The sequence below is a fragment of the Symphalangus syndactylus genome, chromosome 10 (assembly GCF_028878055.3).
Source record: "Symphalangus syndactylus isolate Jambi chromosome 10, NHGRI_mSymSyn1-v2.1_pri, whole genome shotgun sequence".
Lineage (NCBI taxonomy): Eukaryota > Metazoa > Chordata > Mammalia > Primates > Hylobatidae > Symphalangus > Symphalangus syndactylus.
Window position 1 is genome coordinate 118438982 of NC_072432.2, and position 25589 is coordinate 118464570.

Here is a 25589-nt window from a genome sequence, read left to right on the forward strand (position 1 = left end):
TTTTGAGACAGGATCTCTCTTTGTCACCCAGGCTGAAGTGCAGTGTGTGATCACAGCTCACTGCAGCCTTGACTTCCCAGACTCAAGCCATCGTCCCACCTCAGCCTCCTGAGTAGCTGGAACTACAAGTGTGCTCCACCACACCCAGCTAATTTTTTTTTTTTTTTTTTTGAGACAGAGTCTCTCTCTGTTGCCCAGGCTGGAGTGCAGTGGTGCAATCTCAGCTCACTGCAAGCTCCACCTCCCAGGTTCCCGCCATTTTCCTGCCTCAGCCTCCCGAGTAGCTGGGACTACAGGTGCCTGCCACCACGCCCAGCTAATTTTTTGCATTTTTAGTAGAGACAGGTTTCACTGTGTTAACCAGGATGGTCTCAGTCTCCTGACCTTGTGATCTGCCCACCTCGGCCTCCCAAAGTGCTGGGGTTACAGGTGTGAGCCACCGCACCCGGCCCACACCCAGCTAATTTTTAAGACTTTTTTGTAAAGATAGGGTCTCACTATGTTGCCCAGGCTGGCCCCCAACTCCTGGACTCAAGCAATCCTCCTACCTCAGCGTCCCAAAATGCTGGGATTACAGGTGTGAGCCAGCATGCCCAGCCCTTTAATGGTCTTATTCTTAAACCCCTTATTTTCACATTATTTCCTCAAACCAAAGCTCTGAGTTTCTTTTCATGCTCTTTTCTCCCCCATTCCTGTCTGCCCACCTTCAGTACACTTTCCTCCAGGGTATCTTTTTGAGTGTGTCTTTCAGCCATTAAGTGTTCAGTCCTGCCTTCTTCCTAAGACTGTGCCTCCTAACCTGCTGCTACTTAAGTTTTTCTAGGAGCATTTGTCTTTTGCACACACATTGCTAGACAGCAAAGACGGTCTTCGACTTAATGAGCTTACTCATTATTAGAACTAGGCCAGTATTAGTGAGTCAGTTTCATATGGTGGCATCTGAGGGTAATCCTACTGGTGACATTTCTAGAGAACATAGGATTCACCAGGTTAAGCTGCATGTCTACAGTGTCAATCTAAAAATTTTCTCTAACCCCAATATTCCATATTTTAAAAGACTGAAAGAAGCTGAGCTGGGGAAGCAGACGGAAGGTTTTGCTATTTATTGGAGAGTGTGAGGCACATCTTAATTTTTTCCTCTCATGTAGGTAGCAGAAAATTATGACAACTTTGTCTCTAATCTTAGAATCAGGGAGGTTTAACCAAAGTTGTACCTATAGCTAACAGTATCAGTAAGTGCAATATTTAACAACAGAGGCAGCACAGGCACCAACCAATCAGAATGGGGTGCCAGCCAATACAGATGGGTACTGGTTAGCCGCAAGCAAACAGGGCAGCTGTGCCAGTTCATAGGGGCTGGATTCCAGGCCCGCTAACCATGTGGAGTCGTATGTTTTCAGCCACCCAACTTGACGGAGAGGAAGCAAAGCCGCACGGGGTCTATTGTGCTCCCCTACATCATGTCTTCCACTCTGCGGAGGTTGTCCATCACCTCAGTCACTTCCTCTGTGGTTTCCACCTCTTCAAACTCATCTGACAATGCTCCTTCCAGACCCGGATCTGATGGGTAAGGGTTTCATCTTTAATCTGCAGGAAGGGCGGGGTAACGTCTTACTAATGTTTGCCTTTAGCCACGCATCACCCCTTTGAGAAAAATAGCCTTTGGGTCATCTCATTGTCTTCCCCATGAGGAATGTCGTGATTAGCAGAATAGTAACAATGGTTACTAAAAATGAAAAATGACAAATCACCCATAATCCTACCACACTATTACATACCTATAGTCATTACCTATTTTTTTCATCATTTCCATTTTAAAAAATAAATTTTTACATTTATTTTATGAATAGGTTTTATAATCACATGACATGAAATTCCAAAAGAACCAAACAATATGTCACAAAAAATCTCCCTTTAATCTCAGACTTCCCACTACAGTAGAACCCCTGCAGTAGCCCCACCCCCAGGGCCAGATGATGCTAACATTCACGTTCTTGGTACCCCCGTGGCAGCTCTTCATAGATTCACAAGCATTGCGTAATTATATGTTCTTCCCCACACTTTTTTATATGAATGGTAGAATTTTCTTTACTTTGCTTTTTTCATTTACTATTATATCTTGAAACTCATTCCATTTCAGAACATAAAAAGCCCCCTCTTTATGCTTTCTGTAGCTATAGATATAGCTCATTGTATGTATGTGGCATGATACAGATTGAGTATCCCTCATCCAAAATGCTTGGGGCCAGAAGTGTTTTGGATTTCGGATGTTTTAGTATTTTTGGATATTTGCGTTATACCTGTTCAGCATCCCTAATCCAAAAACCCCAAATCTGAAATGTTCTAGTAAGCATTTCCTTTGAGTGTCATGTCAGCAGTCAAATATTTTGTATTTTGGAGCATTTTGGATTTTGGATTTTGAGATTAGGGATATTCAACCTGTATATTCTACCAGTGCTTACTGGTAATCATTCAGTTGCTTTCACTCTATTACTGTTACTTCAGTGTGACAATAAATAACCTTAAACACAAGTTATTTTGTACATATACAACTATATCAATATGGGAAAAATCTCGTATGTCAAATTGCTCTCTCAAAGATGTATATTTGCAATTTTGAAAATTATTCCTAAACCGACTTCCATAAAGATTATACCAGTTTACACTCCCACCAGCAACACACAGGAGTGCCTAGTTACTCACCCTAGCCACCAAACTGTACTCTTAGTCTTTTTAAATTTTACCAATCTGATAGGTGGAAAATATTTTCTTGTATAGTTTTTGTTTGTTTTTTGTTTATTTTTCTTGTTTTGCCTGAAGTTGAACATCTTTTCATTTGTTTATGTTTTATTTTCTGTGACCTGCGGTCAAATACTTTTTTCTGTTGAATTGTTGGCCCTTTGTCTGTGAAATGGGTTGAAATGTTTTCTCCTAATTTCTCCTTTATCTTTTGACTTCTAATTTGTTGCTTCTAATTTTTTATTGAGTTGTGCTGATTTTTTTATGTAGTTACATAATCAATCTTTTATTTTATGACTTCTGGATTTTATTTCACAGTTAAAGGCCTTTCCTACTCTAAGATAACAAAAAAGGTACTGTTTTTTTCTTTTTCATTGACTTTTGGGGTTTCACTATTTACAATTTTGTCTGTAATCCTTTAGAATTTATTCTAATATAATATGTTAGGTATGGAGCCAACATTTTTATTTCCAAATGGCTACTCAATTCTTCTTATAACATTTAGTGAACAAGTCATCTTTTTGTTTTTTTTGAAATGTCAATGTTATAAAAAATCAAATTTCCACATACTCTTTAGTCTGTGGACTTTTTTTTTTCTATTTCTTGGATTTACCTGTCTATTCATGTATCAATACTGTGCAATCTTAATTATTATAGATATAAAACATGTTTTATTTCCTAATATTCCTTTTCAGAATTTAATGTGGCTAGTGTCGCTCATTGCTCACTGTTGGATCAATTTGTCTACAATCCTATTGCTATTTTTATTAGGATCATGTTAAATGTATGGACTAACTTTAGGAAGACTGATGGCTTTTTGATGCTGAGGCTTCCTTGCCAGAAACATAAAATGCCTTTCCATATGTTCAAACTTAAAATATTTGAAAGGAGTTATAGTTATGTAGTTATGTTCTTTCTGCCTAAGATTACTATTTTTAAATAATATATTGCTAAAGTACTGGAAACTTTTAAAAGAAAACAATGCTTTATTACTTCATCACTCAAAGATAACCACTGTTAAAGCTCAGGTATATAATACCAAAAAAGTATGTTTATTTTTTATTTTTTATTTTTATTTTTTTGAGATGGAGTCTGGCTCTGTCGCCCAGGCTGGAGTGCAGTGGTGCGATCTCGGCTCACTGCAAGCTCTGCCTCCTGGGTTCATGCCATTCTCCTGCCTCAGCCTCCTGAGTAGCTGGGACTACAGGCGCCCACCACCATGCCCGACTAATTTTTTGTATTTTTAGTAGAGATGGGGTTTCACCATGTTAGCCAGGATGGTGTGGATCTCCTGACCTCGTGATCCACCCGCCTCGGCTTCCCAAAGTGCTGGGATTACAGGCATGAACCACCGCACCTGGCCCTGTTTATTTTTTATACAAGTGGAAAAGCATTGCATCTATCATTTTGTGGCCTACTGCTTAATTTAATATAGGTGATGAACATTTATACATCATTAAGTATTTAAAATATAGGTGATGAGCATTTATACATCATTAAGTCTTGAATATAAGTTATCAGTTGACTCACCATTTTTTCACAAATGTTTAATTCCATAATACAATAATTACATCATAAAAATAACCTACCTGAATGCCACCCTACCTGGAAATCAAATATGTAGTGTTTCTTAAATTATGCATTCTTTTCCGCTGATATAGGTATATTTACATAGCTCCAATTATAGCATATATATAGTTTGGTATTTTGCTGTTCCTTCTTATCTTTTTATTATAAGCATTTGTCATGTTGCTGTGTAATCTTTATGTATTTTTTTTTTGAGACAGAGCCTCGCACTGTCGCCCAGGCTGGAGTGCAGTGGTGCCATCTCGGCTCGCTGCAACCTCCGCCTCCTGGGTTCAAGCAATTCTCCTGCCTCAGCCTCTTGAGTAGCTGGGACTACAGGCGCCCACCACCATGCCTGGTGAATTTTTATATTCTTAGTAGAGACGGGGTTTCACCGTATTGGCCAGGCTGGTCTCTAACTCCTGACCTCATGATCCGCCCACCTCAGCCTCTCAGAGTGCTGAGATTACAGGCGTGAGCCACCGTGCCTGGCCGTGTAATCTTTATTATTATCAGGTTTTACCATCATTTTTGATGGCAATTGACATTGCATCATACAAATATACCATGGTTAATTATTCTCCTACTATAGAATATTTAAGCTGTATCCTTCTTTCTAAACAATTAACCATAAAACTTCATTATAGATTTTAATACAAAAATATGTAACTTGTATCAGTATAAAATATATTTTTATTAAAAACTGTAGCAAACATATTTGGACATGTAGCTTTCTTATTAGGATGCATTCTTAGAAGTGCTGGGATTACTTCTAGAATGTAGTAATCTAGAATCTAGATTACCTCTAGAATCTAGATTACATTCTAGTAGTATGTAGTAATCTAGATTACTACATTCTAGTAGTATGTAGTTTGTGGATAGGATTTGAACACAGGCTATCTGGCTCCAGAGTTGTGCTCTTACCCACTGCATAAAACTGCCTATTGAATCTCTTACTTTAAAGATTCTGTCTTTGCCTATACATTGAATTAAGACCTTCTCTTCCTGGGATAAGATACTCACTAATATTTTTGTCCAGTTGTCTGATGGTCTTGTTTCTGTATATTAACACCTTGAGTTGTTTGTTCAGTTGTAACTGAAAATTTAGATTTAGAATCTGAGAGTGAAGTCATAGGTCAAGAGTAGGTTGAGGAGGCTGGGCATGGTGGCTCACGCCTCTAGCTTTAGCACTTTAGGAGGGCCGAGGTAGGAGGATCACTTGAGCCCAGGAGTTTGAGACCAGCCTGGGCAACATGGTGAAACCCCATCCCTACTAAAACAATACAAAGTTTAGCTGGGTATGGTGGTACACACCTGTAGTCCCAGCTACTCAGAAGTCAAGGTTATAGTGAGCTGTGATGGCACCACTGCACTCCAGCCTGAATGATGGGAGAAAGACCCTGTCTCGAAAAAAAAAAAAAAAGTAGCCTAAATTGTCATAACTGCTGGTACTTTCATAGTGAATTTTCATTGCAAGGTGATCATTGTTTGTGATGTTTGTCCTTGTTCCTGGCCAATAGCTCAATCTTGGAGCCACTTTTGGAGCGCAGGGCCTCATCGGGTGCCAGAGTTGAAGATCCGTCCCTCAGAGAGGAGAACAGCGAGAACCAGATCAGCAAGTGTAAGAGAAAAGACTGGAGTCTGAGCAAGTCCCAGGTCATTGCAGAGAAAGCACCAGAACCTGATTTGATGGTAAAAAAACAAAAAAGAAAAATAGAAATCTCTGGAGGCTTGTCCCCACCTCCCCTGTACCCAGGCACATCACCATCCCCTCCCATATTGAAGCTGGGCTGTGGCTTGTCTCAGGACTCAGCAGCCTGGGTTAGTGTCAGATCGCAGATTGTGGTAACGAAAGCACATACCGAGAAGTTTGAGTCTATAAATCAACATTGGTGAAGATCTTGTACCCACAATGTAAACATGTGGGTTGATGCTTAGAGCTGTGGTTCTTGCCACTGTGTCCCCTGAGTCAATCCAAACATTGTCATTTATCTTCTTTAATTTTTTTAAAAGGTACTTTTCCTTCCTTATCAAGTTGTTAAATGTGGCAAGACCACCTTTTCCTGAGAATCAGGGTGGCTTATTTCCAACATAAATGACACAGCCCAACTGTGATCAGAATCAAGTCTGTGGCCATTCAGAAAATAATCTATGGTTCAGTGGTTCTAGTCAGTGCCTGTTCGGTGGTGCCCATCACATGACAATGCTTAAAAATCGCTCCTTCAGTTAAGTCCTTTTCTAAGTGTCTTCTCAGAAGACAAGGCTGTTGAGAGCATTGTTGAGCTCAGCCTTCCTCACTATGAAAATGTTTTGCTTTTTCTCTCTGGTCCTAGAGCCCAACCAGAAAAGCACAAAGGCCAAAGAGTCTCCAGTTGATGGATAATCGGCTATCACCATTTCACGGTTCTTCACCTCCTCAGTCAACACCCTTGAGCCCACCCCCACTCACTCCCAAAGCCACCAGGACCCTAAGTAAGTTTTCCTGTATTCTTTATAGTCTTTTTAATAGGGAATGGAGTATGTTTATGCATCTGGGCAGTTTGTAACTAAAGCAGCCACAACGTATGTAAGACCATTGTAAAACCGGTTCAATTCCGTGTTTGTGTGTTATACAGTTAGACTGGAGTTTGGCAAGGAGGCCACTAGGACTCATTAAACTTTTTTGGATAGTGATCCAAAGGGCATTAGTGTCAGTTTTATAATTGTGAGGGTATAAATGAGGTAAATCTGCACTAGGACTAGACAGATAACAAGTGACTTACAAGCTAACCATTGGTTAGGTAGACCTGAACAGGGACAAGAAATAGATCCATTCCATCTACTGCTTATAGTCTGGCTTGGGGAACCAGCAGTGCACAACACTTGAGAAGAATTGCAAAGTACCCATAGTCCAGAGGCATGGTAGAGGGATAAATCTATCAGAGCCAGATGGGAGACAATTGTCAACCAAGAGTTAGAGATAATCAGTTACAGTTTCCTGGAGGAAGTGGATATTTTCCTAAGCACTTGGGCTATATCAGAGAACAGAATAATACCACACATTCCAGAAAATGTTCTCATCTTCAGCTTAATACTAAAACCCTGAACAAAAAAAGTTTTGGCCAGGCGCGGTGGCTCACGCCTGTAATCCCAGCACTTTGGGAGGCTGAGGCGGGTGGATCACGAGGTCAGGAGATCGAGACCATCCTGGCTACAGTGAAACCCCATCTGTACTAAAAGTAAAAAAAATTAGCCGGGCGTGATGGCGGGCGCCTGTAGTCCCAGCTACTCGGGAGGCTGAGGCAGGAGAATGGTGTGAACCTGGGAGGCGGAGCTTGCAGTGAGCCGAGATCGCGGCACTGCACTCCAGCCTGGGTGACAGAGCGAGACTCCGTCTCAAAAAAATAAAAAATAAAAAAAATAAAGTTTTTGCTTCAGAACACCTTGTGGAGCTCTTGAAACTTCTGGCGAGGGCATTATCTGTGTGATGTGGGGTGAGAAGTCTTCTTCATTCTATCCACAGAAACCATAGAATGTGGCTTTCATCAGTTGGTTGACCAGGTTGGCTTAGGTGTTACAGTGCCAGCAACATTTCCATGAGCTTCCTTGCTCAGTGCCTCTCTCTGCCCGCCTGCACTTTGTGTCTTTTCTAGGCTCCCCATCGTTGCAGACAGATGGAATCACGGCCACTCCTGTCCCACCTCCACCTCCCCCCAAAAGCAAGCCCTATGAGGGCAGCCAGAGGAACTCCACTGAGGTAGGGAAATCACAGCTGGCAACTGTGGCCAGGGAGCGCCACTCCTGGGAAGGCAGCATCAGGTTTTCCAGGCTCTTTAGTGGGCAGGTTTGCCCGTAGAACTGTCACTGCAGTTGATTCTTGGCTCATTCCTGAAACCACAGGAGATAGAGAAGTTTTCAATGAGAAGGACAGACATTCAAGCAGATGATGAAGGTAGAGGCAGATGTTCTCTGTACCTCATCCTGGGTACCCGTGAAATAAGCCGTGAGTTCTAGTTCACCTTTTTAGGGGGCGGGGGCAGGGTCTGGCCCTGTCACCCAGGCTGGAGTGCAATAGTGTGATCATAGCTCACTGCAGCCTCAAACTCCTGGGCTCAAGTGATTCTCCTACCTTGGCCTCTCAATTAGCTGGGACTACAGGCATGTGCCACCATGCCCGGCTAATTTTTTAATCTTTTGTTGAAATGGGGTCTCTCCATATTGCCCAGGCTGATCTCAAACTCCCGGCCTCAAGTGATCCCCCCACCTCAGCCTTCCAAAGTGCTGAGATTACAGGTGTGAGCCACTGCCTGCCCCCAGCCCTCTATTTCACATTTGAAGAGTTTACTTCTTCTGAGTAAAGGACAGTCATTCTGGAATGACCTCAGATGGGTTTCCTTCAGTCATTCAACAAATGACTTTTAAGTGCCTCCTGTCTATATGCCAGGAACCCAAGTATTGGGCATATGGCAGTGAGAGAGAGAGAGAGAGAGAAAATGTGTGTGTGTGTGTGCGTGCACACACGTGTGTGTCTGATTAGCTCATGGGAAACAAGGAAGACAAGTCAGTGTAGTTTTCCATTTCACTTTGCAAAGCCTGTGTAGATAAACTCAGATCAATTAGAAGCTAAAGCAGAATATGAGAAATAGGAGGAGAAGGCAGAATTGGGAAGAAAGCTAAGAACTGCTTCTAATTTTGTGTCTCTGCTTCTGCAGCTCGCTCCCCCACTGCCTGTCCGAAGAGAAGCCAAAGCACCACCCCCTCCACCTCCAAAGGCTCGGAAGTCTGGCATCTCTACTTCCGAGCCTGGATCCCAGTAAGGATCTTGCCCTCCCTGCAACACCGAGTGCCTTAGACAGCTGCTGCCTGAGAACTGGCCTCCAGCCGGTGTCCTCATTCCATGGGGCTCCCTGCTGACTGCATTTCCTGATCTGGGATGATGTTTACCAGCCCCAAACCGGTCATGTTCTTCCAAAAGCTTCTCTTTGATAGAAGTTTGAGGCCATGGCACCTCCCTTCCAGTCCACATGGAATTCCAGAATCAGTCACAGCCTCTGAATTTTTCCAAGAAGAGATTGCATTCACCATTGTTAAATGTCAGCCTGTACGGCAGAGACATGGTGGTCTGCACAAGCCTGGACAAGTTCTTCCACCTTGATGGTGGAACAACCCCTGTAATCTACTCCTTGGAAGGATTTTTTGCTTTGCTTATGAAAAGCTGTGCTTGAGACTTAGGTACTTTTCTCACGTGGACACACCGATCCCATCCCATATTGCATCTAGGAAGAGATGGATATCAAGTACACTTTGGTAGCTGAAATAATCATATCTTTCTGATGTCTGTTGTATCTCCTTTGAGGAAAAGAACACACATTTTTAATGGAGATTGGCTGCTTTCAGGTATGTGTGGCTGTCATTGAAAGACCATGGACACAAACGTCAGCCCTGAGTTCTTGCATCCACCCAACTCCCATCTTCTTGTGGCACAGGAAAGCTGCCCTCTCCCTCTCCCACCACACTCCTGACTAATGGCCTTCACTGCACCACAGTCACTCCTTCCCTACGGACTTCTTTGAAGCTCTTCGTTTTGCACGTGTTTTTTTTTTGTCCTATTACCTCCTCTGAGCGCAAATCACTGGCGACAAGGGGCTTACCAGTCTGGATTCAGCAGCTTCTTTTCCAGAACCCATTTGGATGACTCAGCAGCCCCATCTGCTACCTGATTTTATACTGGAGAATACAGTGCAATATTTCTCTTTGATTACTTATTCCTCTTGATTGTGGAATTAATTTGATTGCTTGCTAATGGTACTAATAGTACTCCTTTCAGAAGAAAAAAAAAAGGAGCGATTTAGGTGACCAAATATTATATACATAAATAGCCCCATGAAGTTTTAGACATTTGGAGCTTGAAGCCTCAAAGATCAACCAACCAGCCCCCTTATTTAGTAAATAAGGAAATTGAGGCTACACACAGAAAATTGTACCACAGATTATTACTAATAACCCAGCTTGCTAAATTAGGCTATACCCAGGTAACCTCTAGAAGACAACTCTGACAGACTGTTTAATATTTACCCCGGGTTGGAACAATATTTGAAATGTCCCAGGTATTTCTATGCTACTTAGATATTTGTGGCAAAGCAGAACGCTTTTTGACTGTGAATGCAAAAGTCAGCACTGGGGTAAACTTGCTGGCAGTCTCTCCTACAACCTTGCCCAGAGTCCTTTCCACTAAGGAGGTGAAGAGAACAGAGAAAGAGATTTCCATTTCTGCTGCCAGAGCTGGTATTTGCCTGCCCGATTCTCTGTGTTTCCTGTTTCACTGCCACCCTTTCAGGAGAGAACTACACCAGTTCATCAAGAGGGTCAAGGAAGCAAAAATCTCTCAGATGTGTCCAGGGCGTTACTTAAGAAATGAGTATGCAGATTCTGGAAGGGGTGTGGAAAAGGTGATCCTTTACCCCCACCCAGGAAAACCTGCAGTGTGCTAGCATGGAAAAATCATGGGCTTTGGAATTAAACCCATTTGGTGGAATTAAACCCATTTGGTTTCAAATCCCAGTTATGACATCTGTTAACTTTGCAAACTCACACAAATTATTTGAAATTACCCAAGTTTTCATTTTCTCATCTTCCAGAATGGGGATAATGCCTCCTGCATGGGTTGTTGTGAGGTTTCAATGAGATGAAATATGGGAAAGAAGAGGTACTCACCTGATGGTCCTTGCTTTTCTCTGCTAGGCCTGAGTAGGAACTGGAACTCTCTAAGAGCATTACTGATACTTTTTTTTTTCTTCCAAGATAGTTGGGAATGTGAGTGCAAGTTAGTTCTGCACATACAGCCCTTCTCCAAATGGTGGTTTCCTTTGAAGTCTTTTACATGATTATTTATGACTAGAGACAAACTTAATAAGAACTCAAGAGGATTTTAAATGGAAAGAACTCAAGCTGTAGAGAAAGGAGGAGGCAACAGAAAGGATATGTAGGGGCTTACCTAGAGCCTGGCACAACTTCTGAGAAGTCACCCAGCAGACCAGCTAGAGGGGATTTGTGTGCCACACTCTACTTGCTGGGCTGCCATTAAAATAGAAAGATATAAAACTGGGTCACCAAAAAAAAAAAAAAAAACAAAAAAAACAAACCTCAAGGCTATCCTTCCAGAGCAGTAGAAATGAGTCCCACAGCCTGGTCTTTGAGCAGAGGCTGGGAAGATAGGATACATCACTGTCTGGATACCTTCTCTTTTTAATAGAATATATTCCATATGATTCCCTTTCCACCTTAATGGAAATAATAGCTCTCTCCTGCCTGAACAAAAGGGATTCCCGGTAGTATTGTGGCTAAGAGATTACAGCGGACGATGGAAGGTTCATTTTTTAGGGAAGCTGTTGGGTAGGAAGAGTCACATTTGACAGAATTCATAAATAATATGTCCTGAAGTCAGAGGTTGACTGCAAAGAAACACCTCATGATTCCATTAAATATAAAGAGATAAGGAGCAAGGAGGAAAAAAGACAAAGAATTGGTCTTTATTTTTCTTGCTAAGAACTCTCTGGAGTATTGAAAGACATTGAAATTATCCCTAAAATTGTCACAACTTTTGTGAATACTAGTATATGGTTCGAGGTGTTTTTAAATCTTTATTTCCTCTCTTTCTCTGTTCTAGTGACTTGTCTTGCTTTAAGATTTTTTTTTAAAGAATTGTTTTATTCAACATATATCAAGTTCTTATGGAATGCCAGTCATGGTACTAGCCCCTTCGGATGTAGCAGTTGAGTGTGTTCAATGGAAACAGCCCCAGTATACAAAGAGTTCATCTGGTGTGCTGTAGGATTGGAAAGGGAGTGGTACCAGATGAAAATGAAACCCTAAAGAAGACTGCTGGGCCATGGGTTGCTTCCTCCTCCTCCACCTTAACCCTCTGATTCCAGAATTGCAGTCATTTTCTCCTGCCAGGGAAACCCATTAAAAACTATAGCTACACTGCAAATTCATAATGTAAAACAAGATGTAAAGCAGGCTTTGAGACAACAACTTACCTTTGTTTACTCTTTCCAAGCTGGAAGAGTCCTTCTCCTCTAGTTGCCCCAATATCACTAGCATTTTTTAAAATTTAGATGGAACTCACGTACAGTTAAGTGCACAAATCTTAGCCATGCAGATGGGCAATTTTCACATAGCTATCTGCCCACATCCCTGCCTCTAAGATATAGACATACACTGTTTTCAGCACCCCAGAAAGTTCCCACATGCCCATGGTGCCATTTTGTGAAAGGTATTTAGAAGGCCCTTCAAATTTGTGGCTTCCTTTCTCATACTTCTCAGGTATAATGAAAAGGGGAGAAAAGCCCCACCATCAACACAAAACAAGGCTATAAAGATTGTGCACTTTTAACAAGCCAATTTGTAGTCAGTCCCTGGGCCTGTCTTTTTTTTTTTTTTTTTTTAATTTTGAAGCTACCTGAGGTTTAGAATTCCTTCAGCCCTAGCTGCTTTTATTCTAGGTAAACAAAAAGAGGGGGAGGATATGAAGGAAACTAGTTTTCTGTACAAAGGCTTTGAGGTCCATGGACTATACTTGTCCCATTTATCATCCCAAGTGGTGCTTTGACCCTGCTATACCCTGGCTATTAAGATAAAAAGATTTGTGGACATTAAAATTATGAATATGTCAGTAATAATCCAGCACACATTGAAATATTGACACAGATTACCATAATTTGTGCAACATCTTATAAACAATGTCATTTCCATAGTAGTCTAAGGCTTCACCAGCCTGGCCCACTGTATCTAGCCTTTAGATTCATTTTAATAATTATGCTTTCCTTCTCTATATCATTTGGGAAGTTGATAAATATCACTTCCTTAGATACCTTCATTCAGTGATATGTCTGGCTTTTACAATTAAATTGGAAAAGGTAAGTTTCTGTTTGGTGGGTTGAGAGTTGGACCATCAATTCTAATCTACAAAAGGAAATTCATGATTTCACTCTGACGCCTAGTATCTAGCCAAGGCTGGTCTGCAGTATCAGATGTCCAAACTCATCTACTATTAGCCATATTTTGTGAGTTGTTTACCTAAACTTTGTCAAAAATGCCTTTGCCATGATTCTGTTGCTGTCTGGGTTTCACACATGGACAGTTAGGAAGATGTACATTGAAGTAGGAAAATTTTGTTCAGATTTGCTGTTATTTATTTTTTAAATTAAAAATGGAAATGTATTTTAAAGTTTATTGTGTGTTTAGTTTATTATTGCCCATATGTTGATGAAATCATTCCTGAACTTTGCAGTTTTTCCTTATCCATGCCTCCTTCATGACACATCACACCTAGCATTTTTCTGGCTTGTTTCCGTACAGGTCCTGTTAGGTTAAACCTGCACTGTGGGGTCCTGGAGTCATCTTTGCCCAGAAATAAAAATTACAAACCACTTGGTTCTTTTCACCCTTCTATTTTTTTTTTCTATCTAGGCTGACAATTTTCTGATAGCAATTCATTTAATGTACATAGGTTCTGTTTCTTTCCCATTTCCCATATATATTTAGACAGGTAAAGAGAGAAATAAAAAGGTTAAAGGGGATATCTAATAACTTACATGAAAAGGATAGGAGCTGGTTCTAAAATGGTTGAATGTTTGTATCACCTGGGGAGAGGCCATTCCCAGACCAATTACATCAGAATTTCTGAGGGTGGGGAGTAAGATCCAGGCATCTATATTTCTTTAAAGTCCCTCCCATGTTATTCCAATGCTAGACCAAGGTTGGAAAACCACCACATAAAGGAAATGAGACTTTAGAAAATTGGTATTTAAGATGTGTTTCATAAAATCCCTGCTGGTGGTGGGTCAAGTTGGAGAGAGGGAAGGGGCAGTCACACTTGTATTAGCACCACTGTTTAGTCCTGAGCTTATGCTTACGATTTTTATTTTTCCCCCAAGAAAGTGTTCTGTCCAGGAGCTGTGGCTCAAGCCTATAATCTCAGCACTTTAGGAGGCCAAGGCAGGAGGATTGCCTAAGCCCGGGAGGTAGAGGCAACAGTCAGCCCTGATCATGCCACTGCATTCCAGCCTGAGTGACAGAGTAAGACTCTGTTTCCACAAAAAATTTAAAGAAATTAGCCAGGCACAGTGATGCATGTCTGTAGTCCCAGCTACTTGGGAGGCTGAGGTAGGAGGATCGTTTGAGCCCTGGAAGTCAAGCCTGCAGTGACCCGTGATCATCTTACTGCACTCTAGCAGGAGTAACAGAGGCCCCATCTCTACAAAAAATAAAAAAAAATTAGCTAGACATGGTGGTGCGTGCCTGTAGTCCCAGCTACTTGGGAGGCTGAGGTGGGAGAATCGCTTGAGCCCAGGAGGTCAAGGCTGCAGTGAGCTTTAATTATGCCACTGCACTAAAGCCTGGGTGACAGAAACCCTATCTCAAAAAAAAAAAAAAAAAAAAAAGTGTTCCAGTGCTTTGCTTTTTAGAAGCAATAATGCTTCACTGTGTTCATATGATTTGTAAGAATCACGCTTCTTGAAAACACCACAGCATTTGGGCCCTAAATACTAAATTGACAGATCTGGGTAATCATTTGGCTCTAGGATCCCCATAGAGAAATACTATAAAGTGTCTTCCTCTGTCAAGATCCAAGTGCTATTATCTTATGCAGTGATTCTTGGCTTTTTTCCAGTCATCTGTAAGCTACTGCAACTTCTAAAAGTTTTGCTAAAATGATCTGTTTTTGAACCATTCTTTTTACTACTTGATCATTTAAAGCCATATACATTTGAGAACTCATCTCATTAAATGTGTCATTTGGTATGTTTCCCTACCCTTTATTATGAAAGGCTTAGGATTTTTTTCTTAAAGCTACATTGATGAGTTAGTCTTAAGATTCAGTGAAGTGTTTATGATTTTTATAAGGAAGCCATTTTCATTTTCAAAATGGGATCTCACTCTGTTGTCCAGGCTAAAGTCAGTGTTGCAATCATGGCTTACTGCAGCCTCTAACTGGGCTCAAGCAATCCTTATGCCTCAGCCTCCTAAGTAGCTGGAACTACTGGTGTGAGCCACCATGCTTAGCTCCAAAGTGGCCATTTTCACTCTCCCCTTCCCCTTAGTTATTTGGGCCATTTGAGAATCGAGGGTACCTCCTGAAAGCCTCTAACATCAGCATCAGGCAGCTGGATGAGCATCTTTTTATCCCATTCAAGGGAGGCCTGCAGCTGGCCCTCAAGAAATTGTCCCAAAGACAAACTTTGGCTAAGGAAATCTGATGCTTCATGCAGGATGTGTAAGTTAAGTGGGTGTGTTGCTTTTTGTTAATGTGTTAAGTAATGTGAAGATTGTATACTGTTTTCATTAAAAAAAAATAGTCACTGGGTAATTGCCTAATGGAAGCCTCTCATCTTGTTCACATGTATTGATTAATGAAATAATGCAGTTTTGCTTTTGTTTCATAAAGCAGATTGTGGATCACATCATTGCCTTTATCACATCAGCATCTTTATTAAAGATGGAGTGAAGAAATTATTTGATTACACTTCAGAGACTCTTCCAATGGAGGTATTTGGGAAATCTGTCATTGTGCAGTAGCAAATATTTGTATTAAAAAGAGGCAGTTTTCCCCGACGGGATGTTTCTCACCCCTGTTCAAATTTCTTAGCGTAAGTCTTTCCTTTTTTGAGGGAGCAGGGTAGGGGGTAGGGAGGCGAGTTCATTTGATTAAAAGAGGAAAAAGGGCTTAGATCTTTGACATGTCAGTTTGTTACTGAGACATTGGGCAAGCTATCTGAAATTTGTTTTTTTTTCAGTGGTCTCATAGCCACTTGGAAGTATGTGGCTAAATGAGAACATCAATGTCATAGTGTCTGGGGCCTTATGGAGGATTAGTCATTGCTAAATCTACATTGACCTATGAACCCTAGTTTCCTGTTTCAGCTCCAATGGACAAAACAACCCTGCCTCCAAAGTCCAGTTCTGTTGGCTGCTCGTCATAGGGCAATACTAGAATAGTGAACATGGAACCAAACATGGCTGGGTCTCTTAAACTCTCTGAGCCCCAGTTTCCTCATTTTAAAGCAAAGGCAATACTAACTACAATCCAAGGTTCTTATGATGGTTAGTAAAAATATCTGTGTACATATGTAGCACAAAGCCTGTCCCTGGTCTTTTTGGAGAAAGAATGGTGGCAATGCTATCTGACCAGGGGACATAGGAGCAATAGAGTCCCGTCTCCAACAGTCTGTCTGTACTCCATTGTGTTTCTTAAAAGAAAACCAAACAGATCAAGCAGATGAACACTCTATTATTTTTTAGGTCTCAGTCCCAACCCTCATTGTGCACCACTTGGATAGATTGTGTGGGACCAGAAGGAGCACTGGACTAGGAGTCCTTGGAGGCCCCCTCTCCTTACCCCCAGGTCTCACTTGGGTTCCAGTAAACTTTCATAGGGTTTGGAGACAATCAAGGGGGGGAACTTCTTTCCAAGTGGGAGAAAGCCTTGGCCATGGCCCCACCTCAACTTCTGAAGAGTGTGGTCGAAGATAAAGTTATAATCCCATAGAAACTGGAGCTGAATCAGCTTTTTCTGGCTGGACCAGTATGTGGCTGTTCTGCTTGTGGGTAGATGCAGGGTATGGGTGCTGGAGAGCCTCAGATCCCTTTTGTCAACAACAGACACTTTATCTCATCTGCCCTCCCATCTGCCACCTGTATACACACATGGAGGACTCCCTTTGGTGGGCTTACAGTGCCCCTTCCCCCGGAGTTCTGAGGTGGAGAAAGATTTAACAGGTATGCCACTTCATTCACAACACAGCACTTTATTATGGAATATGCGCAACTTGGTGTAAGGATTTCTGAAATTCAGTGAATTTACAGGTATTTAATGGGTTATAAATTTTCAATGTCAGAATTATACTTAAGTCATGTTAGTAACGGTCACTCCTTCTGGCCCAGTGGATTTAAATCTTCCTCTGCCCGGTTTCCTCTTCAATCAGACTTTCCTGAAAAATACATAACAAATATATGAAGACTGACTTTACCAGCTGAATTTCATTACATTTTTGACATTTTAATTTCTAAAACATCAGTCTAGAAGGAATTGGTCTGTTTGATTTTGTACTCTAGTTAGTGCTAGGGAGACGTGATAAATTGGGTTTTTTTTTTTTTTTTTTTTTTTTTGAGACAGAACCTTGCTCTTTCACCCAGGCTGGAGTGCAGTAGTGTGATCTCAGCTCATGGCAACCTCCACCTTCCAGGTTCAAATGATTCTCGTGCCTCAGCCTCTCTAGTAGTTGGGATTGCAGGCATGCATCACCACATCTGGCTAATTTTTATAGTTTTAGTAGAGACAGGGTTTCACCATGTTGGCCAGGCTGGTCTTGAACTCCTGGCCTCAAGTGATCCACTTACCTCGGCTTCCCAAAGTGCTACGATTACAGGCATGAACCACTGTGCCTGGCCGATTGGGTCTTTTTAAGCTACTTAATATACATAAAATCTATGTTAATAGTTTCAGGATGAGTTGTGAGGAAGGAAGTGAAAAAAAAGTCTGGTCAATTACTTTGCTATTAAACCAGCCTTTGTTTCAATTTCTTCATAATGTCACGTTTGACAAATTTCACTGCTTGCCATTTTTGTAATGCAGTAAGCAAGATTAGAAAAAGAAAGGAAATAGGCCGGGCGTGGTGGCTCATGCCTGTAATCCCAGCACTTTGGGAGGCCAAGGTGGGCGGATCACAAGGTTAAGGGATCGAGACCATCCTGGCCAACATGGTGAAACCCCATCTCTACTGAAAATACAAAAAGTAGCCCGGTGTAGTGGCGTATGCCTGGTAATCTCAGCTACTCAGGAGGCTGAGTCAGGAGAATCGCTTGAACCCAGGATATGGAGGTTGCATTGAGCTGGGATTGCGCCACTGCACTCCAGCCTGGCAACAGAGGGAGACTCCATCTCAAAAAAAAAAAAAAAAGAAAAAGGAAATAACGATGTCTGCCCACTTTTTTCTTTGTTTTGTGGGTATATTAAGTTGAAGTCACTGTAGACAATTAAAATTACAGCTTATTTTTATATATGATTTATTTGGGCTTTCCCAGCTCTTAGGCATAACTGATCGTTAACTGTAATGCCTTCTGATTGCTGCAAATAAGTGGACAATAGAGATCAGAGAATATCAACATTGAATCCAAGATTCAACTTAAGTCAGGCACAGTGGCTTGCACCTTTAATCCCAGCACTTTGGGAGGATCTTGAGGCTGGGAGTTCAAGACCAGCCTGGGCAACATAGACCCTGTCTCTACAAAAAATTAAAAAATAAAATCAGCTGGGTGTGGTGGCAAGTACTTATAGTACCAGCTACTAGGGAGGCTACTCTAGTCTTGAGAATTGCTTGAGCCTGGGAGGTTGAGGCTGTGGTGAGCATTGATTGCACCATTGCACTCTAGCCTGGGGAACAGAGCAAGAAGATCCTGTCTCATCAAATAATTTTTTTAAAGATTCAATTTATACATTCAATTCTTTATACTTTTTCATCAAAAACCTAGTATGATTAGTGTATTTCCATTTTGGGGGGTGGAATTTGGAGGTGGTTATAGTCCTATCAGGAAACTGGAAATCAAATCCATCACTCTCTATAAATTTAGTAGTTTGGCATTTTTCATTCCAAAGGAGAAAAAAAAAAACCCATCTACAGCAGTGTTTGTCATGTCTATATTCCCCAGGGTTCTGGAAAACCATGTAAGATAAAGTACAGTTGCAGGATCAGGTGGAGGGCTGTGGAGTAGCCTGGAGTGGAGTAGTCTAGGGGGTTTGGTGATTTTACTTGAAGAACTGAAATGCAGCAGTGGGAGAAATTTGTTTTGTTGGTTATCCCAAAAGCTAGAACCAGGATTAACAGATAAAAGCTACCGAGAGATTTCAATTCAACTTCAGAAAAAACAACCAAAAAAACGTTTCAGCCCATAGTGCTGTCTAACCACCAACTGGGATTGTCATGAAACACAGTCCTACCACAGTAACAGAGGAGTCAGGAATGTAAGCCCCGCAGTAGCTGGGAGGTAGCTGTCCTAAGTGATCCCCAAAGGCTTATCCGCCTCTGGAGCTCTGTGCTATGATCATATTATGATCACTTTAACTTACCAGAGCTCCTTTCAGGTCTCGAAGGGGAGAACGTGGCTGGTGCATGGTACATTCGAAGTGTTGGGTTTCTGCCAGTTGACCAACCTCTTTGACTATCTGAAGAAAGAATGTGATGCTTTGAGATGGAGATAAAGAAATGAAATGGTGTTTTCCATTTCCACCAAAAAATTGTGGAGAGTGGGGTCAAGGGGGATGTGGGGCTGAGGGGGATTAGGAAAGTTGCAGGATTAGCATAGGGACTTTAAGGACACAGATCTGCCATCTGACATTTCTACAGAATGGCATGGGGATCTGGAGATAATGGAGACAGCAAAAAGATATCATATTTTCCCCTTAAAGATGAAAAGAGGGAGGCACTTTGCGTCTCATGAGAGTCAGTATACCCAAAAAAAGAAAAAGCAAAAAAACCCCAAGAGTTTATAGTTGTAAAAAGGGTTGGTTTTTATTTTCTAGGTTTTACTAAATACGTTATAGTTCAATGAGATTTGCTTCACGTATAACCTGCAGAGAAGAGGCTTCAGATTCTGGGTCTTCTTTAATACTAAATTATCTTTATTATTTCTCAAAAAATAGATAATTCCTTCCAATGATAATGAAATGATTTAAAAATTTTCCCATTCTCAGCCATAGGTTATTTTTCAGGTTAATCAGCTAACATAGATGGCTTCTTTCCTTATATGACCCTGATGAGTGGTCATATTTTATAAATAAAAATCCTCCCGGCACTTTGGGAGGCCAAGGTGGGAGGATCCCTTGAGCCCAGGAGTTCGAGACCAGCCTGGGCAACATAGGGAAACCCCATGTCTATAAAAAATTTTAAAAATTAGTTGGGTGTGATAGTGCATGCCTGTGGTCCCAGCTGTGCAGACGGCTGAGGTGGGAGGATCACTTGAGCCCAAGAGGTCAAGGCTGCAGTGAGCTGTGATCGTGCCGCTAAATTCCAGCCTAGATAACACAGCGAGACCTTGTCTTAGAAAATAACCCCAAAAAGCAAAAAAGCAAGTACCTCACGTTAGTGTTGGTGCCAGTCCTATAATCTAATCTATATGACATTAAATCAGCATGTTTTCTACTACATTATTTTATCATCTTGAGTTTGCTAATTCCTGTATTCTACCAGTCTCCAACTTTGCTTAAATGCCCCTATCAGTAAAAAGAAATTAGAGGGCATGCATCCTTGATGAGGATACTCATTTATAAATTATAAAAATGTACTGATCTAATATCATAGATATTTTTAAAAGATGAAATGAGGAAAAAAAATACGAAGTTCTAATGTTTTTTTCCAAATCCCAAAGAATCATCTTCTGATACAGACCTTGACCCTATCCCATTGTTTCTAATTCCTTTAGCAATCCCATACACTCAGAGTATGATGTGCTATCTCACACTTGTTGCTGTTAATATATTATTTTGGAATTTTTCCAGCTCTTTGTTTAGTCCCTGTCTGAACTGAAAGTAGGAATGGGACTTCTACTCTGTAAGTGCCTTATCTCACCTGGAGTATCTAGGGTGCAACATCATAGAATATTGCCATTGGGGCTATCCTTAATGTTTAATATAGTTAAATTGAATCAAATCACTATGTCTTATTTTGAAGGTGAGAGAAACTTACCTCTTGGAAAGAATCAATCAAATTTTCAGCATCTCTCTTTCCTCCAGGGCGCAGTCCATAGGACCAGTGCTGGCTGGAACAGCCTTCCACGCACAAAGTCAGCAGAATAAGGCCAGCTAGGAGTTTTGGAACTGGCTCCATTCTAAGGCACATGAATGCACAATCAAATTAGATCCAGACAAGGTTGAGTAGAAACTAAAAGACCTCTTTAGTGAAAAAGCTAGCATCTGTATCACTAACCCTGCAGAAGACGGAAGTCAGAGTCAGTTTTTACACACGGACACTGAGACTCAGAGACACCTGCTGGCTTGCCTTGAGTTTCTTAGCCACTGGGGACAAAATGAGTACTTAAGCTCACACGTTCAGGACCTTTTTAGTACTAAAATAGTCTATACTTTTATTTTTATTGTTTGGTTATCCAAACCCCATAATTCATCCCTTATCGAGTTCATCATTTTGCTTTAACATTTCCCCTGTTGTTGATTGGTCTTCAACTCTTTCATTCCTGAGATAAAGAGAACTGAGCCATCTGTTAAGAAAAGTAGCTCCTACTAGGAATCTCTGGCTAATATAAAATTGCTTGACATTAAATGGCTACCCCATGGTACTAATGACATTTTTCTATTTATCCTTCAGTCTTCCTAGCATTACTGCTGGCTGAACCATCTGTGGGAGAGAGGACTCAACACTGTTCAAAGTAGTTAGTCCCAGACCAGATGCCTTCCTAGCCAAGAGGGCCTCTAATTTTCTAATGAAATGTGTCTCCAAGTTAATTTTCACTTGATGGGAAAGAGGCTAAAGACTAAATCAAACACTGGTCGATAAGCTGTGGGATTCCCCAAAGCCTGGATCTCTGTGGCTGGTGATGGCAAGGACAGTGAAGGACAGGACATCATTAGATACCGTCACACCTGGATTTAGCCCTTGGGCTGTCAAATGCCCTGTAGACATACAATAGCATGCAATCTAAAAAAGAAAAACTCGTGTTAGAAATAATACAAAGCCTTTTACCTGTTTAGAGGCAGAGAGCCAAAAAGATCCCAAGCTTCCCTTGAAGTAGGTTGAGTACTGTGACTTTTCTGTTTTCCTATCTTCCTTTTTATAGGGAATTTTTCCAGGACATTGAAATCTTTCCTGCTGGTAAATTATACTGCACATGGACTAGGCTTTTTTTTTTAATGGTGATTTTTAAAAATCCTCACATAAAGCCCTTTAATGGTGTATGTAATTGGAACACCCCCTGGTACATCTGTTAGATTTACTTAAGTGCAGCCATTAAAACCTCAGCTAAAACTTTTATAGCTGAGGACACAATTCAAAGAGATTAAAATCCAGCTAGATTGGATTCCCTTGAGGAAACCAGCAGACCTATCAAGAGTTCAAGGAAAATAGATGTCTTAGATTAAGTGAAGTCAAATGCATACATAACTTCCACAAAGGAGGCTATGCAACAAATATAGGACATTGAGTCAGGATGTCTGGGAGCTTCTGGCTCTTGGATTCTTCATTTGTAAAAGGAAGGTTGTAGACTAGATGGACTAGATAATCACAGAGTTGCTTCCAATTTTAAAAATCTGATTTATAAATAAGTGACACTATATACCAAGTTCATGTAGGACCCTAAATTAGACAGTTGTGTGTTTGAAAATTCCCTCATCTACCCATCAGGTTCCCTGCTTGACTTACCTTGAAAGCCTTCTAAAGCATCAAAAAGGCAAGAAACATATACCGAGAGCAAGACCATATTGAGCAGACTTACATCAACAGATCAACTCATGTCAGTAGATGCTTATTGAGTTAAATATGCAAATCACTGTTACCGGCAGTGGGAACAGAAAGATCAGAAATAATAGTTATTTAATAAATAGCAAATGTATAAGAGCACTCACTACAATAGCCGTGCAAAGTGGGTATCATTATCTAAATTTTATAGATGTTCCACCCCAGAGGTGCAACTGTGGACATGTTATTTACACAGGACAAGCATGTAAAACACACATACACACACACACACACAGACACACGCACACACACACACAACCATTACTCTTAATTAATTTGAATACGTGGTTGTCTTCCCCTAATTTACCCCTAGGCTGAAACCTGTAATAGTCAAAGATCCCATCTTATTTAAATCTCTCTTAATAACCCCCCGGCATTTAGTCAGCATTCAGTAAGTATAGGTTTGAATGAATGAATGAACGAACGAATGAATAGAAAGCAAAAACCTTTTAACCAGGTAAGGCCTAATGCTGCCTCTGTTTCTGCATCAAAGATATGCTTTATCTGACACAGAATTAAACTTTCATGTATAATTGGCTGTAAATCCTGTTATATTAGCTAAGCTATAAGATGGCTAAAAAAAATAACTGGATATTTGTTCATTTTACAGCTGGGAATGGCAATTTCCCCTCATGTAGGATGCTAAACCCATCAGTCATTGCACAGTCTCCTCGGGAATAACTACATTTGCAGGGATTTCAGAGTAAAGAGAAATGGTGTCTTACCTAAGTAAATTCCCTTGCTTTGTCCAGCCATCTCTGTGGAGGCTGTCCAGTCCTCATGATAGGATAGAGAAGGGAGTACACTTTAAAGTATAACTGCAAATACAGGATAATTTAAAAATAAAACATAAGTATTTGACTTTATTCCATTTAAATTATTTCATTTAGACACTTTGACTCATGTAAGTGCCATTCTGACATGAAGAGTGGAATCTCATCTCACTACAATATACAAGTAGGGACAGACTGTTTTTCAACAAGAGTTCATTATGGTTGAATAGTGCTAGTTTAAATTGTCCAATTGATTTGTTTGCTGAGAGATGTGCATCTAAGTATTGCTTAAGCAGAAAATGTGGTCTCTGGATAGGACTAATGAAATGAGAGTTAAGATTTGTGATGCATATTGTCAGGTAAATCACTTATCTCTGGTTAGGTAGGCCTCACTGGATTTCTTGTAGGTTATTTCTAACAGTTGGGATTAAATTTTTGAAAAATGCTTTGAAATTATTAAGATGAACACAGCAATACTGTATTACTCAGCATTCTCTAGAGGGACAGAATACACACACACACACACACACACACACACACACACACACACAGGAGGGTTTATTAAGTATTAACTCACATGATCCCGAGGTCCCACAGTAGGCCGTCTGCAAGCTGAGGAGCAAGGAAAGCCAGTCTGAGTCCCAAAGCTGAAGAACTTGGAGTCCAATGTTCGAGGGCAGGAAGCATTCAGCACAGGAGAAGGATGTAGGCTGGGAGGCTAGGCCCATCTAGACTTTTCACGTTTTTCTGCCTGCTTTATACTTGCTGGCAGCTGATTAGATGGTGCCCACCCAGATTAAGGGTGGGTCTGCCTTCCCCAGCCCACTGACTCAAATGTTAATTTCCTTTGGCGACACCTTTACAGACACACCCAGGATCAATACTTTGCATGCTTCGATCCAATCAAATTAATATTCAGTATTAACTATCACAAATATGGTCTATGAATTCATCCAATATGCTGTTGTCCTTAAAGTCTCCATTAACATTGTCTTAGGTCACACAGATCTCAAGGCAAGAGTCAACTTTGTTTTGTCTTACTTTCTATAGCACCAAATAGGTTATCAAGCCACTATGCAATTAATGAGTTTTTGATATTGAATGACAAACTTAAAACCATTTAAGGATTCCATGGTTAGGTCAATTTACCAAAAAGTTAAATATAATAAATTGGGTTTAAATAATTGGATTTTATAGTTGTCATATTTTTTCTAAATTTGAAAGAATGGCTTTAGAGAAAAAACTGCTTCAACATCAAAACACCTCGAAATTATTATAGTGATGATTTCATAATCTCACTGAAATGACAGATGAAAAAAATCTTTTCTTGCTCTAATGTAAAATCTCAGCAGGAAGCACTTAAGGTTAACTCCTGCTGACATGTCTAATCAGGCTGTAAAAGGGTTTCAGAGAATTAATCCTTGGATAAGGTGCTTTATACTGAAATAATGTAACTTCTTTGTAGTAATGAACCTTTTAATTTTAAAGGTAATTCTTCCTTGGGGACTTAGTGCAATTCTAAGTTTTTTTCACATATTAAAGATGATTTAAAGTTAACATAGGGCAGATTTACAGTACACATAAGAGTCATAAAATGAAATGGAGAAAATATTCCAAGTCTTGATTTATGATTGAACCCTTTGTAAGAATGAATTTACAACATTTTCTACTAGAATTTCCTTGAGACTATAGTTGAAAGAACTGACTACAATAGATAGTACTGCTTACAATAGATAGTATTACTTGAGTACCAAATTTTATTAATGCAGATAATCCAGCTAGTTTAATTTTAAAACTTTTTTCCTGTCATCCCAACAACTGTATTTTTACCTATGTGTACAGACATGTTTCATCTCTAGGGTTAATGGAAGTTTTACTATTTTAATGGTTTCCTCCCTCCTTAAAATTCTCTATCCTAGTTATCAGGCAAAAAATGTCTTGGGGCATAATATTTATCCAGTCTAATAAAGCTAACTGGTAATATTCATCACCTAAAGAGTGATGAATT

The 25589-nt window shown here is 40.6% G+C and overlaps 2 protein-coding genes across 2 annotated transcripts in view; one reads left to right on the forward strand and one right to left on the reverse strand.

Moving 5' to 3' along the window:
* Positions 1-13516, forward strand: part of DOCK5 (dedicator of cytokinesis 5) — a 232513-nt gene extending 218997 nt beyond the window's left edge. Inside the window, exons 48-52 of the mRNA XM_055295734.2 lie at positions 1401-1567; positions 5826-5997; positions 6639-6777; positions 7938-8041; positions 8997-13516. Of these exons, the coding sequence (XP_055151709.2) occupies positions 1401-1567; positions 5826-5997; positions 6639-6777; positions 7938-8041; positions 8997-9101 (687 nt within the window). The 3' untranslated portion in view covers positions 9102-13516. The remainder of the gene's footprint in view (positions 1-1400; positions 1568-5825; positions 5998-6638; positions 6778-7937; positions 8042-8996) is intronic.
* Positions 13517-17073: 3557 nt separating this feature from the next.
* Positions 17074-25229, reverse strand: GNRH1 (gonadotropin releasing hormone 1). Its single transcript, XM_055295758.2, has 3 exons — positions 21027-25229; positions 19412-19507; positions 17074-17276 (listed from the first exon to the last, which is right to left on the reverse strand). Exons 1-3 carry the CDS (start codon positions 21177-21179, stop codon positions 17235-17237), a joined length of 291 nt encoding a protein of 96 aa, XP_055151733.1. The 5' UTR covers positions 21180-25229; the 3' UTR covers positions 17074-17234.
* Between the last annotated feature and the right edge of the window lie 360 nt (positions 25230-25589).

Bases quoted from the DNA above. Each gene is read 5' to 3' on its own strand.
- GNRH1 (XM_055295758.2), bottom strand. From the start codon at position 21,179: ATGTGCCTTAGAATGGAGCCAGTTCCAAAACTCCTAGCTGGCCTTATT. The intron at 19,508-21,026 runs GTAAGTTTCTCT...TTCTTTCTTCAG, and splicing joins TGATTGATTCTTTCCAAGAG to ATAGTCAAAGAGGTTGGTCA. The intron at 17,277-19,411 runs GTAAGTTAAAGT...TGTATTTTTCAG, and splicing joins GAGACCTGAAAGGAGCTCTG to GAAAGTCTGATTGAAGAGGA.